The following is a 17,979-nucleotide window of genomic DNA, read 5'->3' as shown; positions in this document are numbered from 1 at the left end:
AAAGATGGGCTGACACGCTGACTGACAAAGACATACTTTCCCAAACAGATGGGCTGACACACTGGCTGAAAAAGACTTACTTTTCCAGACAGATGGGCTGGCAAGATTGACTGACAAAGAACGCAATAGCTAAACCACCACCTAGACTGGACATGTCCAACCTACTGCCCAATCCTTAAAAAAGTGCAGCCTGTGGGAATGAAAGCAGTCCGTTGGAAAATATGCAATATAATATGCACAATTAGTAATAAGAAAATGTGGCCTTAAGCATTTTATCAGTTTTGGTCCCCAGTAAAAGAAAAAAAAAAAATAGTTGCATGCCCCTGACCTACACCGACAAATTCTCTATTTTTTCCCGACATGCCACTGACCTGCTGGACCACACTTCCTAAAGCTGCTTAAGGGAACAATATAAAAAAAAAAAAAATCTTTCTTTCAGACTGCATGGTTCATACATCTAAAGTGAAATATAAGTGTAGTAATTATTGGTAATAACTGAAAGCGACAATGGTGGCAATGATTAAAAAATCTTCCAACAACCAATTATAATTAATTTACATTCCTCGCCTCAAGCAACTTGTAGTCACAACAAGGAGTAATATTTAACGGTCTCTTTTAAAATTTAACCGCGGAATAATTATAATTAACAAAATACGGATTGTAGACATTTTTCTGGAATTTGTACTGGCATGCAAAATAAGTAATTTGACTGATTTAATTTTACAATAATTAGGACACTAGATTTTGTTATCAGGAAATGTTTTCATAACATGAGGAAGATGTATTGGTCCGCATGAATTGGCAGTTTTATCAATAAAATACGAAAATTTTTGAGAATATGAAATAACCTTATCTAAACTAGAAATACACGTATATGTTTATAGTGTGTATTTATAGTACTGATAAGGCCATTTCGTGCTGTCACAGCATTCGTTGTGTTCTATTGATAAAATGTAAGACCCCTGTGGTTGGTCCAAAACAATAGACCTACCTTTGCAAATTTGACTTTTGGCTTTCTGTCAGGAGCTGCTGCCAATGACATACACGACTTCTGCTGTCGGAGTGCAGACCATAGCTCTCGAGCTCGAAATATTCTCTGAAGAGATGCCATTTTGTGTATTCTATAGGACCACCTGACAAATCAAGTTCTTCCCCCAGCTATTTATACTGAACCTCTGCGAGTTCAAACCGGGTCATGGTTATAGACATGTGGGGCGGGGCACCCAATGGGGAATGCCAATCGCTGAGGGGGCGCTCACCAGTTACTTTTGAGAGAATGACGTATGTAAGGTGAAGTTGTTTGCATTTAAAGCAAGCACAATGGAGAGAATGTTTGCATACCTCTATGCTACTTTGATGTAATATGGCTGACATTTCTTTGGATATTGTACATTCGGAAATTGTACATGCTCTAAGCACACCGCTACCTGAAAGGACCACCTTGTGCTCAAAAATCAACCTTAAAAATTTAGTTCAAAGTACACTATCCTTAGCAGCTATTAAAATAAGAAAAATGAATTTTGCGAGAATATACATTACTAGCTTTTGAAAGTGCAATGAATGAATTGCCAGATATATAAAATGTATAAAATAAAAAAAAGTTGACGGCTCTCATTTTTAAAATACAATTTATCTCTGAAATTTAGGAAGTGAAAATGTCGAATTGGAGCTAGCACTTTTTGAAAGATGTAAATCTCAAGTAAGGCCAAGCTGTATACTCTATAACCCATATTACACCAATCAAGCATACACCAAAATTAATGGAATCAAAGGTTCTTTGAATAATACCTAAGATATACAAGCTCGTTTTTATATAAATAACCAGTATAACAAGTGAGAAAACCCGGGGAAATTCTTATTCTTTAAAATTCTAACCCTATGGAAAAATACGAAACTGTAGAGCGCCACCTGAGCTGCAATTGATAATTTCAACATCCGGGTATTCGTGTTTTACAAGTATCTCGGTAGAGATCTGGTTCCGGTAGGTGAAAATAAAGCAACATTTAGCGATAGACATAGGTGGTGCTCATTATCATAAAGAAAGCACAATGCCAAAGAGTTGTGTTTCATGGGGGTGCACAAATCATAACTTAAAGGATCGCAATCTTGTGTTCAGCATTTTCCCAAATAAAGAAAAACAACCTGAGCGATGGAAGAAATGGGTACAAGCAGTACGAAGATTACAGCCCGATGGATCGAAATGGGAACCTCAGTCAAAATGGGTCTACCTTTGCGGAAATCATTTTATTACAGGTAATGTAGAGCTATTAAATAAGTATTTAGCTTCCCATATAAAAGTTGCATATTTTTATATACTCATTTCAAAAGCTATCACTGAAATAGCGATCAGTTTCGACATTAAAAATGTTAACTCATCTTTTTCCCCCTTTTTTGTGCTGTAGGCTGCAGTAACAAGGATCCAGACCACCCTGATCATATCCCCTCCATTTTCCCCCACAGAGAAAGCAGTACAAAACGTAATGAGAAAAAACTTGAGCGCTACTCAAATGCTAAAAAACGACAGGTGACTCCAAAGTCACAGAAAAAAGTTTTCATGGCAAAAACTAAACAAGAATATCTGTCACCTATGCCAAAAAGATGTATTGAAATAAATGACAGCGAACAGATTTTACGGAATATAGTTGCAGATCATGGCATATACATACTGAAACAGCATCAGCTGAAGCTCCAGTAAATGTGGAGTCAAAGTCCAGACTTAGTTGTATGTGGCAAGTTGTGTGTCATAGAGAAATAATGTGTGTATCATTCAAAACCTACACATGCAGTGTTAGTTCACTGGGAGAATATTCAGTACACTATTTCCAGGAGTGATTATCTTCAGGATTGTGGCCCTTGAAGGATTCTCTTTGTTTGTGCAAGCACATTCATAAGCAACATGTGCAGTTATTTATCCAACTCTTATGAACTTCCACTACGTAGAAGCTGTTTGTGCTCATGTGGATTTCTCTACAAACTGTGTTGTTTCTACAGACAATTTTTCATTCGTGATCCTTTCCACATCAGCAATATCGGCATGAGGTTATACAGTCTGTTATCTAGGTGAACATGGAATCCTGATTTTAGGTGGTACTTGGGCTTTGTTGGCAATCTTGTCCCAAAACTCCTTAAATAAACTTAGACCTAATGGTGGATTTCCACAGTTTTTGAGGCTTGTTAAAAGACTTATCTTTTCTTCCTCTTTTGCTGGATTACAGATCTGGTGACAATAATTGCCTTACTTTTTTTTGACTGCTGTTACAATAGAATTTCATCACACTTAGGGGACTTTTTTTCCCTCACAAAATCATTGTTCCATTTGCATGGCTCCTCTGTGCATGTTCTTGTTCTGACCCCTACTTCAATTTTGAATAATGATGCTATCGCATGGGAACATGACTCAGCTAACTTGAAAGTAAGACTGTTACTTTCTGAGACATTATTAGACCCAGAACACATTTACTGTACTGAAAAGATTGCATCTTGTGTATTGCCTGCTTCCCTGATTAGTATTATTTGATTGTTCCATCAGTATTTTTTCTAGATAAAAGTACATGGTCTATATGATGACCACAATTCAAAATATCTAACATGAATAATTAAAACATTAATCTATAATGAAAACTAGGATCAGTTTATGTCCTGACGTTGGTGTATGTTGTTAACTTTTTATTGATTTTATGTCTGAAAATATAAAAAAAACTGTGAAAATGATCAAATTATCATTAAAACATAGACCAAGTCTGTGCTTTGTATATTTTGTGATGGAAAATGTAAAAAAAATGTACACTGCCATACAGTCATAGTGTGATGAACTAATGATGGCATCTTTGGTCACTGCTACCCAAGGATGAGGCTGGTCATTTACTTTTGAGATAATATTGCTGTATTTCGAAGGATAGATGCTTTGACAGCTTTGTAAAAGAAGACAGTATGCAACTAACCAGAGAGGATTTGGTTTGCTGCTTAAAGAAGTTTTGTATTCTTTATAGCTTCTTTTGTGTAAATGCCTGAAAATAAATAGACATATCGGTTAAATTATGTTGTAGGGATCATTCATAAACTATTGTATGAATGATCCCTAATGGATGAATGGTCCCTACAACATAATTGAATTTGTATGTCTATTTATTTAAAACATAGCTTCTTTAGTGTAAATGCCTGAAAATAAATAGACATATCAGTTAAATTATGTTGTAGAGATCATTCATAAATTAGCAAAAATGCATTTCATTTTTGCATCTGCAAACAATGCAACACATTATAACAGTTGTTTATCGGTTGATATGTCTATTTGTTTTCATGCATTCACAAAAAAGAACCTATGTTTTAAATAAATAGACATATGGATTTAATTATGTTGTAGGGACCATTCATCCATTAGGGATCATTCATACAATAGTTTATGAATGATCCCTACAACATAATTGAATTGATATGTTTATTTTCAGGCATTCACACAAAAGAATAATGTTTTATACATTACACACCAATGTTATTTTCAACCTATTTGTAACATGATAAAAGGATGCAACAGTAACAAATGTAATCCACTGCTAATTACAATAATTGCTGCTAATTGTTAAATTTAGGACTTTATTTATGTTTTACTAGGGAAAAATACGAACGTTACAGCTTAATTTATGTCCATACCGCACACCTGCATACAATTTTGCAAGTACACACCCTCCCAAGTCTAAAGCATTTCATAATATAATCACAAAATCATATATCTACTAATCTGTCTTTTTATTTGATTATTTGATAGCTATTTTCTTTACAGAATCACTCACCTTGTGTATTAATGAGGTACTCATATACTTCTGGTTATTCCAGTTTTGTGCTTGGTCATCTTCCCAGCTCTCACCTGGCAAACAATATGAGCATTCATCCAGGCCTGAAACTTGCCATTTCAAGTTATTATCTTGTGTGTTTCTCATCACTTGTAATAGTTAAAGTACAAACAATTACTCCAAACGTTATTTGTAAAATGTGATATTATAGCATTGCACTGCAACACTTGTTACTTTATTGTTTTCACCTACTGTCATTGTGGACTAGTTTTTAATTTTATGTAGACTGTCTATTTAAAAAATATATGTTACTGACTGACCAATATATATTGATCACAGTAAGATGTATTTATTAAATAGACATTGTACACTTGTATTTCACAATGAATTTTGGATCCTCACTGTAATGCAAGTTCATGGATTTTATGGAGTGATATGCTATGGGATGGTAAAGCCTGTAAAAAAAATGTAAATGTCATCATATATGCACATTTACTCATCTTGAGTATTTGATTAACTGTTGTTATAAAATTTAATACTAATATAGAAATGATAAAGAATCAATAAGAAATATGGATATAACTTTACTATTAAAACATAAAAATCTTCTGTAATTATTAATGGAAATGTTTCCAGTTGGTTTCATATTGAAAGAGGGTGCAGACAGGGGGACACTGTCTCTCCCCATATATTTTTATCTTGTGATAAGAAATATAAGGATATTAGGTGAAATGAATATAAGTGACATAACATACATTCTTTATTACTTTGCTGATAGGTCACTTACTCTTCATGGTTCAGAGAAATCTATGATGTCTGCTTTGCATCTTTTATATTAATATTCAAAATTTTCTGACTTGAGTATAAATACTGAAAAAAACGAAGATGGTTTGGATCAGGTGGAGTAATGACAGTAACATGAATTGTCTGAAATATAAACTTAATTGGGAATGTATTATGATTGGGTTTTTTTTTAGGTGTTTTCAACTTATTTGAAAACATTTACATCTGTTGATTATCCATAAAAAATTTGAGTAATTTAAACCTACTAATTCAGTGGAATCAAAGGTTTTTAACACAATTTGGAAAGATACTATTAAGAATAGTTAACTAACTCCAGAATCAATCATCTTTTAATGTCTTTACCAAATCCATCTATGCAAGTTCTTAGTGAGCTATACACTCTTTCATGAGTTATTATGGTGTGAATCAAAGAACAGGATTAATTAATGAAATCTTGTGAAGGACAATTATGAGGGAGGATTAAATATGATTAATGTATTTAATTTTGTGAATGCTTTGAAACTTACATGGCTTAGAAGAATGTTATCTGAGCAGTCTAAACAGAAAAATTTGTTTACATTTTTCAGCATCAAATAGTGATAATTTATTTTTATTTGGGATAGATTTTATTAACTCAATAAAAAAGGATCTCAATCCTTTCTAGGCCACAGGTTTTTGAAGCATTTTTGTAACTAACTAAGGCATTCAAATTGGTCAAAACCAAACAAGTTTTAGAAACAGATATGGTTAAATCCTTATATTACAATAGATGCAAAAAGTGTCTATTATAAACTATGGTTTTAGAAAGGCATTAGATTTGTGAATGATTTTGTCAATGCAGATGGTTCCTGGATAGATTTTGATATTTTTTAAAACTAAGTTTTCTACTTACATTAATTCCATAGATTTTGAAAAATTACTCATAGCGATAAAGTCATATAACAGTAAATTTAGAATCTATTGTAGCTCCAATTTACAACAGCTTTCTAGAATAACCGGTGTGTATGCTATTATTAAAAATAAAAAAGGATAAATATGAAAAATTTATAGGAAACAATAAAATACCAACTTCAAGAAGGAAGAGTGATTTTGAACTTGGTAAGTTAAAAGAAAAAGATTGGCAGTCATGTTTCTTACTACCATATAAAACTACAAATGTCCAAACCTTAGATGGTTGCATTTTAAAATATTACACAGAATTTTTGTTATCAATGTAATTCTCAAAAGAATTAACATTATTCCAAACAAGCCCTGTTGTTTTTGTATGTTGCATGCAGAGACAGTATCTCAAATATTTTGGGATTGTTGAGTAACAAAGAGTTTTTTAAATGGCACCCTACAATGGATAATAGTAAGTGTTGTAACATTCATAATTTGGAATTTTAAAAATAGATATTATCATTCAACGTAGAGATCACACTCAAATAGATCATATGATGAACTGAACTGAATGATTATATATATATATATATATATATATATATATATATATATATATATATATATATATATATATACACACACACACACACACACACATGCAACAGGCCAACTCTGTATCACTTCAAAAAGAGTGTTGATTTTAATTTCAGTGTGGAAAAATATAATACTTATAGAAACTGTAAATGGGAAAAGTTGGACAAAAGATGGTCGCTGTATAAACAGTTAACAGAACTGTAGATAGCTGCCTAACTGCTATTCAGACTTTTTAATTCCCAGTTTATGACCAAAATCTGCATAATGGCAAGCAAACATATACATTCCAATGTACTGATAAATATTGTTAAGAATACTTTCTTGGTGTATCTTAATATGTGAAAAAAATACATATATATTTATTGGACTCTAGGATATTCCATCATTCTGAATGAAAATCCTACTCACTTTGGTTGGGGTTGGTGTTTTATGGTAAAGCAACACAAGTAGGTTACTGGGTGCTGAGGATATTGGGGTGAAGTTCAGTGCCCCAAGACACACCAGTGGTGCTGACCTTGGCTGATCCGATGGCAAGATTCAAACCTTCATCTTATATAAATGTATTGTATAGTATTGCATTTGTACTGTACTAATGTATTGTATGGTACCAGGCCCGGCCCTAGGCCAAGGTGAATGAGGCAACAGCCTTGGGCCCTGCGTTTTCAGGAAATCAACTCCGCAATTGCATTTTTTTGGGTGGGGCCCTGCTCATCACTTGCTGCCTTGGACCCTGCACATCCTAGGGCCGGGCCTGTACAGTATGGTATTTTACTATACTGTTTAGTATTGTATTTGTATTGTGCCAATGTGTTGTACTGCATAGTATGGTATTGTACTGTGCTGTAATTTTTTTTATGTCTTTTCAATCCTGATCATTAAATGCTCTGCATTTAACTGTCATGAAGAAACTTCCAGACAAAATTTTACATCACTATGGACTTTGCTATGGTGGCCAGGTACTAAACTGGGGCAAGAAAAGGACATCATGGGTCTGAACATCACAATATACAGTAATACAATTGTTTTTCAACTGGCATAGATTTCATTTAGGCAGCACAGCATGTGACATTTAATCTGCCATTCTGGATCACATCTTTACAGCAGCACAGAGAGAGTGAACCCTACAAAGTTTAGAAGAGTCCTTTTGCGAAAATAAAGCTTCCTACAAAAAATGAAAATACAAGGTCAATAACGTCAAACCGACACCTCTAACTGACCGAGATTTCTCTAATTGGGTCAGCTCATTTTGTTACTTTATTTTTGACATTTGTGTTTTCACATTTTTATGCGTGTTTGTTTACTTACCTGGACACAATATTTGTTACCCTCCCTGCTGCTGTTGTGTGGTGTAACTAAATCATTATCATATCAATAATGGAATCTCACACAGCTAGACTAGCTTGAGAAAGACTAGAGGCAATTAAGAAATATATTCCAATCCATGATTCTGTCAAACAAAAATTACAATCGTGTCAGGTGTCTCAGGTGGAATTTGCAGAAGGTGCAGAACAGTTATTTAAACCAGTTACGAAGGCTACTGAAGGAGTTACAGAGGTTAGCAAAGATCTTCTTCCCATGAAACAAACTGCTAAAGCAACTGGAAAAATAGCAGAAACAACTAAAAAAAACAAAAAAGATACTACAAGAATTTTCAGCTTAAATAATTGCAGTTCAACTACAATTACAAGAAGAAATACAACAAATACTTGAGGGTATTGACAAAGTTTTTTAGGAGGTCGGCATTGTAAGGGATCTTGTTACTCCAAAACCAAAACCACCAGTCCGATTTACTGAAGAAGGTTGTAGACTACTTCGAGAAAATGATGTAATGGCTGCTGCAACAGGATATCCAGATCGTGATAGATTATTAGATCTAAATACTGCCAGTGTTTCAGGAAAAAATTGGGTTCTTTTTATATTTCGAAAGTCTCATGGTATACCTAGAATCACTGGTGAATATAAGCATGAATGTGCAGAATTTGAGAAACAAGTCAATGAAGCAAAAAGTGCATCCTTACCTGGAGTTTTGCCATTCAGCCCACCTGAGGATGAAGAAGCAACTATAAGTGGTCTTGGTACAGGTAACAGGGGAAGTGGTCTTATTACTATATGTCCTAATAACATCCTTGCCGATGTCGAACGACTGTAAATTTCATTGGCAGAAAACGAGACAGTAATAATTCCCCAGAAATCTGAAGCAGCTGCTATTTGTCAAAGATTATTTATAGGCGGTATCATGGACATTAATGTTTATCGGTTCCTCATTGATGATTAACACAGTGATTGAGGTATGCAGTTAGATACAATGAATAAAATACGATGATCATACATAATGCTCAACGTGGACCTGTAATGGTCAGGGTGATAAATTCACAATTACCAACATACAAAGTGATCTACAGTGATGGACTTGGTGATGTTGTTCAGGGTTTATTTGGAAGGATAGCTTCAACAGCAATACTGATTGCAAAGCATCTGGGAATGAAAGATATTAATGCTGTTCATGAAAAAGGTGTTGGTGATGTTGCTAGTAAAGCATTCTCAGCAATCAAGGATAGACTTGAATGATTAATATGACGAAAACCGCAATCAGTAAAATTACCCAGCACTGAAGTTATGCCTGCAAATGTCAGTAAAATAATAAATCAAGCTGCAAATCAAAATCTAGCAGAGTTGGCTGGTGTACTCGTGTCACAAATAGAAAAAATATGACTGCTAGTTTGATAGCAGGAAGTGGTCTTCGTGTTGGATGCTGGCAAATATAATAATCTTTAAACATATATGCAATCCCGCATTTGACTTGGATGCACCAGTTCTCGAAGATGAATCCATGCATTGTTATCAGTGTTATTCTTATGATGCACATGTACCTAACGCATGAGGAAGAATTGAGTTGCAAGTTCAGGATACAAGTAGATATTTCTTACCCGCTGAGACATTCATTGAGATTGAAGGTTGACTTTTGAAGGCGGATGATACAGTGTACAGACTTTTAGATCGACCTGGTTTTGTTAACAATGGTGTTATGGCATTATTTAACAGCACCACATACATGATTGATGGAAAAAATATTGAATCGTGTATCGAAAATGTTGATGTTGCCATGATACTTGGCCTTACAAGATATTCTGATGATTACTCAAGGTCAGCTGGTCCGTAATGAGGATACCACTGACCACCCCAACAGCAGCAACATGAGACTGAATGCAGCTGGGGATGCATTTGCATCAATGAATGATGATTTCAACTTAGGATTTGATGCACATAGATCCACAAGGGTTCGTTACAATGAAAATTAGGAGTACAGGTTAGACTTCTAATTTTCTTTGTAATGAACCCCTGTGATGCAATCTGGCAACCCAACGCAGTTGATGCAAGTAAAGTAATACTAACAAAACTTTTGCTGTGGATGCCAGTAATGACTCCATTGATCGATGAAGAACAACGGTTAGTTTCTTCTACGAGTCAGGGCGATAAATCAATATTATTATGGTTGATGATGACTGCAGACAGTATTCAAGTAATGATGCTGGGTTATTCACATGGCAGATAGCATCACAACAGGGAGTTCAGCACCACAACATATATTCATTGCATTTTAGGAGAATGCCAGAGTAGAATTGCAGGAACAAAATCCAGTGGTATTATACACGCTTGGGGTTAGTGAAGTTGCTTTGAGGATTAACGGACATCAAGATCCTTCTTAAGAAGTTTCGTTAAATTTTGATCAAAATCATATTGCACGTGCTTATCATCGCCTGATGACATTCATGGGGCATGATCAGAATGTGGATTCAGCTTTGCAGATATCTCAGAAGGATTTCACAACGCTGTATCCAATCTATTTTCGTTTGAACATTTAGATTTATTCCAGCAATCTGTCATTGATATACACTTCCGAGTTCATGTAGCTCGACTACCCACTGGTGGTTATAGAGCAATCACTGTTATACTCTCAGATAAAACTATGCAACTTGAAGGTGTTGGTGGACGAATGAGAGTTATTGATGCCCCAGTAGAAAACATGTAAATGTTTTCCAAACAAGTAATTAAATCACTCATGATATTATAATGTCATATTATCATGTTAGTATTACTCTAACTCCTGGTCAGATTAAAAAAACTACAATCTGTATCAAGAAGGAATTGTGGAATAAAAATATCACTAAAAAGAACAAATCAAAGGTGGTATGAATAAACTATCATTGTCATAACGTCAACTTTGGCACTTCATTGAAGCCAAATGATCAAAGACCGGTGTACGACTTAATCTTTTTGTGGGTGCCATTAAAGACTCAATCTAGATGGGTGGTATATTTCCACTTCTCGCAGCTTTACCAGTGATAGCTGCTGCAGCCCCAGCTGTTGGAAAAGCAGCTGCACTTGGTGCTGTTGGAACTGCTGCTGGGATGGCATTAAAGAAAGCAACAGGTCACAGAAACAAAACAAAAAAAAACTTCCAGAAAAATTGTTATTGTTGTTATTGTTATAGGGTTCAACGCCATTTTTCAGCACAAGATAGGCTATACATGGTGGCCAGTATTAATGGTGGAGGAAGAACCGGGAAAACCCCGGAAAGAACCACCGACCCACGAGAAGCTACCGGCAAGCTTTCTCACATATCCACATTTGCCGAGCCTTGGACTCGTACCCATGCAGACAGAGGTGAGATGGCAGTGATCCGTGACGGACAGCGCTTTAGACCACTCAGCCACTCGGGGCCCCCCTTCCAGACAAAAGGGAAATGTCTAAGATTGCCAGGAACACCCCATTCATGGTATGGAAAAGGTCTAAGACTCCCCAGGACACTTCGTTGATTCTTCTTATGTCCAATTTTGTTTTAATCGATACTGCTAAGCAATTAAATATAAAAAACGTCAGAGGTGTTTTTATGCATGATCAGTTACTAAGCAATAAAATATCCAGGAAACCAGTGTCATTAATCTCGATAAATACTCCGGAAAAGGTACTCATTGGGTTGCATATGCAATTGATCCATGTGGAATTGTTCATTTCAATTTCTATGGACTGGCACCACCAAAAGAATTTTTAAAATATGTGAACATTGGAATACATAGTATTCCTGCAATCTGGTATTCAGCATTATCAACACAGACAATAACAGATCTGCCAATATGTGTGTCACGTTTGCCTGCCCGCGATTACGTAAGTTAGGAACACAGGAATGAGTTAGCGCAATGAGTATGTCGACCCTGCACTGTTACAGCGATTTTGTTTGTACAAGACCCCCCCCCCCCCAACCCGTTAGGTGTTAACACTGGCATATAGATGTTAGAAGCTTTGTTCTAAGAACAAAGGACCCTCAACGCTATTGTAAATCTTCCCGCTGCGACAGATGGCGTGAGGCTCGTCTGTTAAGTTGGACCGACTGGGGTTAGAATTAATATCCAATCAGAACTGAGGAAGGGTGGGGCCATCAATTCGAACCAGAACTTAACAGTCATTTGAACTAATAACGAATTAGTGATTCATAAGTCGTCGTACTGGTAAAGCAGAATATACTCACTCCGAGGGAGCCACTCGTGATTTGGCGGTAAAATTCTTAGTACATTCTAAGGACAGAAAGCTTCGTAAAGGTCAGTGAGTTATTTGCTCGATTGTTGCAGAATGTTACGGCATTGTAATTGTAATTAAGTGCAGTATGTATATTTACTTACTAGAATCGTTAGGACGTAGAATTACCTTTGATTGTTTAATTTACATGCGTACTTGAGAAATGAGCTATGATTATGTAGATTGCTGGCTCGTCAGAATTAATATTGTTATTAGCCATTTAGTTACTTCGTAGTAAACTAGTGTATTCATTAATGTGATATTCTAGATTTTGCAACTGTTGAATTAAATTGTAACTTTGGAAATGGTTGCAGTGTGTAAATTTAAATAATAAGAATATTTGAATATTTGTGTACACTTGTGGGAGTGTAATGTACAGAAATGCGTCGGATTATTGTGATATTATCGAGAATAATGAGATTAAGGAAATATATATATTGATGTGACGCAATTCAGTGATTTCTTTATGATAAGTAGGATACCGCTCTTATTGCAACGTTGTTTCTGTAAGAACGTGTGTGTTTTTCGATGTGCACGAATGCGAGACCAAAGATGTAGATAACCTTGATCTGATGATTAATTGATTGTTGATTTAGTGTGAGCGAGATGGCTAACACAAATGCTAACGTCCTTGCGTTTTTCGTAGGAAGCTTTTGGGGACAGAATAGTCAAGTCCCGAGTCTCAGAGAGACAGGATTGAAGTAGGTGGAGAACGCCGGAAGGAGAAATAGAGAATAGAATTAGGCGGGGAACAAGCCTCATTGAAGGAAAGAGAGAAAGAAAAGCAGGAGGAGAAAGGAAGACAAAAGGGGAGGAGGACAGGAAGAATCGGAGAACGCCGAAAGGAGGAAAGCAATTCGCGTAGTAAACTCAGATGAGTAGAAACCAAGAACAGGGGAAAGCCATCTCACACTAAAATCACGTGATGAAATAGGTTGTCACATGGTCGAGAGGAAGTAGATTGGTTGAGAAATTAATATCGTTTAATTTGTATTAAATTGTTATTCTTTTGGATTTCACCTTTGTGTTCTTAATTTAATTGTCGGTATTGCTGACTGGGGGCTCGGAGCTTTACCTCTCTCTATCACTAATTTCACTTCCTACAAAAACGAGCCAGGGTGGGAATTCCACAGTAATAAATATTGGGAGCACCCCACCCCAACGCATAACAGGGAGTCACATAGAACCTCACAAAGTGGCCGTGAAATAATTGCTGCTATCGACACTGTGTCACAGTCCCTAATATCACCTCATAAAGTCATGCACGAGTATACCACATTGTCCAACATTTTAAACAGGTCTTAGTTAATATATAATGGTAGATATTTACAGAAGATCTTCTAGCTTGAGTAAAATTTAGCAATGCGACTTATCCAAATATACAACTTTAACCGATTCAGCCCCGATCCCGTCTGTAGGCGTGATGAGGCTGTACCCTACTTCCAAGCTCTGCAGGATCAAGGTCATTTAAGATACACCAACGTGGGTGCTATTAAAACAAAGCAGACAGACATAGCTTTTAAATGATATCAAATAATCTGGAAGTTCTAGTTGCACTACAAAATACAGAGAGAAAAACCTCATTTTTTGGACCCGATTTTTTTTTCTCACCCAAAATTCGCTCGAGATCGAAATGCGATTTTTTTTTTGGTCTGGATTTTAGACATTTTGGCCTCAGATCTAAGGCATACCGGTCTTAACTGCACACAGAAAGGTGAACCTTTGCAAAAACTAGGATAAGGTGGGCATTTGGAATAAATTGCAGTCTCTATACGAAAATGATGTCTCCATTAAGCAAAAATAAAAAAAAAACTCCAACTTTTACCCTTCTGCTCATGCGCAAGCAAAATAACCAATGGAAAATGATGTTTCTAATACAACTAGGCATTAGTCTCATGCAAAATCTGTTGAAAGCCGATGTATTGTGATGTATTCAGAAATAGCCCCTCCCCCAAATGTCTTTCCCACGCACATTTCAGGCAAAAACGACAAAAACCTCTGGGGCCGAATGAGTTAACGAGGTCAAAAATGAACTCACTGATCTTTTAAGTCTCGCAAATATGGACCAGATTAAACAATGATGATTAAAGACAAGCAATATCCCATTGACAGATATTATTCTGCAGGTTTCAGAGATTACTGGACGCATAAATACAATTATTAATGTGAGAGAACCAAAATCAGTTGATGATGTGGCAACAAAAAGATATGTAGACAGCAACAACAACATGATCAGAACTGATATTGATGATCGTTTACTAACCGCTGGTGATACAATGACTGGTTCTCTTAATATGGCTAATAATAAGAATACTGGTCTTAGAGAACCAGAAGCAAATGATGACACTGCAACAAAGAAATACATTGAGAATAGCAGCATCCCGATGAAGACATTGTTAATGACAACCAACAATGAAATGACCACATTTAGATCTGAATATTATAATCATATAAACGCATTTGCGAATTTTCGCAAAAAAATCAATGGAATCATTGATGATTTCTTTGGAAAGCCAACATTTACTGGTATTAAACTCTCGAAAATCAAAAAGATCACCGACAGTGTAGTATATACAGTAGTGTCTGGATCAGCATTATGGTCACCACTCAATAAATCCATCAAAAATCGCACTGAGGTTACTGGCATATACACGTTCTCCGTAATCAGAGATACAAATTTTACAGCATTTACCCCAATTTTACACCGCCTTCAACAATCTGGACCTTCTGTATTGTTAGTATTACTAGATCCAAATGACAAAGTAACATTTGTGGCAGAACCTGAAGAAAAAGGCACCCCTGTGTTGTGCTATTGGTGTCTTGAATTAGTCGCTAAACTGCCACCTACTTAAAATATAATGAACTCCCCAACCAACGTTCAACATTTCAGATACGAGCAAGTGTGTTCGTGGTATACCCAACTGAAAAATATCATCGATGAGTATACAGTAAAACCAAAAAAAAAAATCATGCAGACATGTTGTTGTTACTGATATAATTGTATACTCTGCATCTGCGGTCATCACTGGATCAGTAACGGTTATCGGCGCGTTGGTAGCAGCAATGCGTGATAGCACCAGCATTGCTAGCAGCAATGGGAATTGGTGTCACCGCTCTAAGCGGTGTTGCTGGTATTTTATTATTATTGCAAAAAAAAAATATCCACGTGTGCTAGTTGATAAAATACACAGTGATGGAATAAGATCAGATCAGGAATTCATAGAAATTATTAAGATTTACCATGAGGCAATGACTTTCAGAATCTACGAAAAAGGATATTAGACCTCCGATTTAACACATAATAATAATGTCGTCAAATGATCAGATCACCACAATTACTACAATAGATCATCGCTAATACGACAACATTGAAACCACAATTATACACCTATCAGCAAGCTCAACAAGTCCCGACTTTACCGTTAGCTTTCCAAGTGCGATTCCAGCCAAAGAAATAGCACTAGCACAATTACGAGTGTATCATAGTTGGCCAAATATCAGATCAAAACCATTTGGTTGGTTGCAAGCAAATAATTTGCTGGTATTTGCATATAAAAATAAGCCTGATTTTGTGAGTATACCTACAGGCAGTTATCAAATCGAACAGATCAATGATGAGTTCCAGCGCAGAAACAAATCTATCATAGGAAACGAATTCAAAATATCTCTCACTGTTCACGAACCAACGTTATCATCTGCTATATAAATATCAACTCCAGATTATGCCATAAATATATATTCATCGATTAGATCCGTGTTAGGATGGTCAGAAGTTCCACCGGTATATGAGGGACCACGAGAACCTAAAAGAGTTGACTTTGACATGGACAAGAGAATATTTTTAAAACTTCCCGAATACTGAAAAGAGCATCCATGGAGATTTAGTGGCGAAAAAGAATATTTTATTTTGCGTACTGGTGAGAAACTTCCTGTGGTACAAAAACAAATATATGATCAGAATAAAGTTAATGAAAAAAAATATTAAATTGTATTCTGGTCTGATTAATACTGAACACACACGTGTACTTGGTGATCGGCAAAATCTTTTTTTCCTCTTTATCACAGCATTATAACAATGATATAAAATAACAGATTATTGAAACAATACAAGACCTAAACCAGATTTCATCAATCTCAAATTTGTTAATAAACTAATTATTTAAACAGTAACTTTTGACGCCAGTTTTGTAAATGTTAATATAAGATTCTTTTTTTTACAAAACAACACAATATTTTTTAGCCACTGCAAAATAAATGAAGAACAGTTACAAAATTTTATAATACCAGAATTTAACACCGATGATTTAACAAAATCAGTTATTAATGTCAATGACGAATATTTTCCCAAAGTGCTAAAATCATGGAGAAAAATAAACCATCCGAAGAATATTCTCAAACACAATAATGATCCATTAGGTAGAGGTCGTCATATTTTGCCAGGTGTTGTTAATATTACCTCAACAATTGCAGTCAACCTTGTATGTGATGTAATTGATGGAAGTTATCAAGTTGAACTTGAAAAATCCAGTCAGCCCCAGCAGGGATACATTTTATATACATTCACAACTCAATTACCCATGGATTATTGATTGTGTTAGAACCCGTTAATCCAGTTTTTTGGCGATGTCATAATCCGCTGTTATCACGGATACATTTCAAACTTACTGATCAACATGGATAATTGCTTGATTTAAGAATGAAGTTTTAAAATATTAATCTGTATGTGTGTTTGTAGAGGATTTTATAAAATCTGTTTCTGAGTCTATGAACTCAACAAACATTTATGTGGTAATTATATATGTACCAACATACGATAGTTTTTGTATACATCAAGGAGGTACTCGAAAGTGCCGTTAGACCAATATTGACACTCCCACGCACAGAGAAATGTACTGTTAATATAATTATTGATGAATATGGATATGAAGGATTTTTGTTTCCGCGAGAACAGTTAAATGAGCTGCAGCGAGGACATATTATTACGATTGTGTGCGATAGAAATCAGAGTTCTAAATTATGCACATTCTTGTATTGAATTTGATAAGTTTAAAACAATATTATAATCTAATTCAGAATAAAAAATAAAACAAGGTTAATTTCTTCAGATCATATTTTTTGTCAAATTCGTTTACGATTTTATCTTTTAGATTTCAAAATGTCGTTCGTTAAATTATTTCATATTCTTGGTTAATTTCACAGATTTGATGGGTATATTGTCCATAATGTTTCAGATTATCAACCAATTTCATAAAATTGATGAAAACTCCGGAAAGAACCACCGACCCACGAGAAGCTACTGGCAAGCTTTCTCACATACCCACATTAGCCGAATCCGAGACTCGAACCCACGCAGACA

General features: G+C 35.5%; 2 protein-coding genes across 2 annotated transcripts in view; one reads left to right on the top strand and one right to left on the bottom strand.

The window, feature by feature from the left end:
- Positions 1 to 1,194, bottom strand: part of LOC149800918 (aldehyde dehydrogenase, mitochondrial-like) — a 69,592-nt gene extending 68,398 nt beyond the window's left edge. The window contains exon 1 of the mRNA XM_089954981.1: positions 992 to 1,194. Coding sequence (XP_089811107.1) covers positions 992 to 1,111 — 120 coding nt within the window. The 5' untranslated portion in view covers positions 1,112 to 1,194. The remainder of the gene's footprint in view (positions 1 to 991) is intronic.
- Positions 1,195 to 1,955: 761 nt separating this feature from the next.
- Positions 1,956 to 3,739, top strand: LOC149800917 (uncharacterized). The gene is made up of 2 exons (XM_089954980.1): positions 1,956 to 2,253; positions 2,403 to 3,739. Exons 1-2 carry the CDS (start codon positions 2,049 to 2,051, stop codon positions 2,693 to 2,695), a joined length of 498 nt encoding a protein of 165 aa, XP_089811106.1. The 5' UTR covers positions 1,956 to 2,048; the 3' UTR covers positions 2,696 to 3,739.
- Positions 3,740 to 17,979: the final 14,240 nt, after the last annotated feature.

This window comes from Sinohyriopsis cumingii, chromosome 4, assembly GCF_028554795.1.
Source record: "Sinohyriopsis cumingii isolate HCF-2022 chromosome 4, ASM2855479v2, whole genome shotgun sequence".
In the NCBI taxonomy this organism is placed as follows: Eukaryota; Metazoa; Mollusca; class Bivalvia; order Unionida; family Unionidae; genus Sinohyriopsis; species Sinohyriopsis cumingii.
The sequence above is the reverse complement of the archived record's forward strand: the minus strand, read 5'-3'. Positions and strand labels throughout refer to the sequence as shown.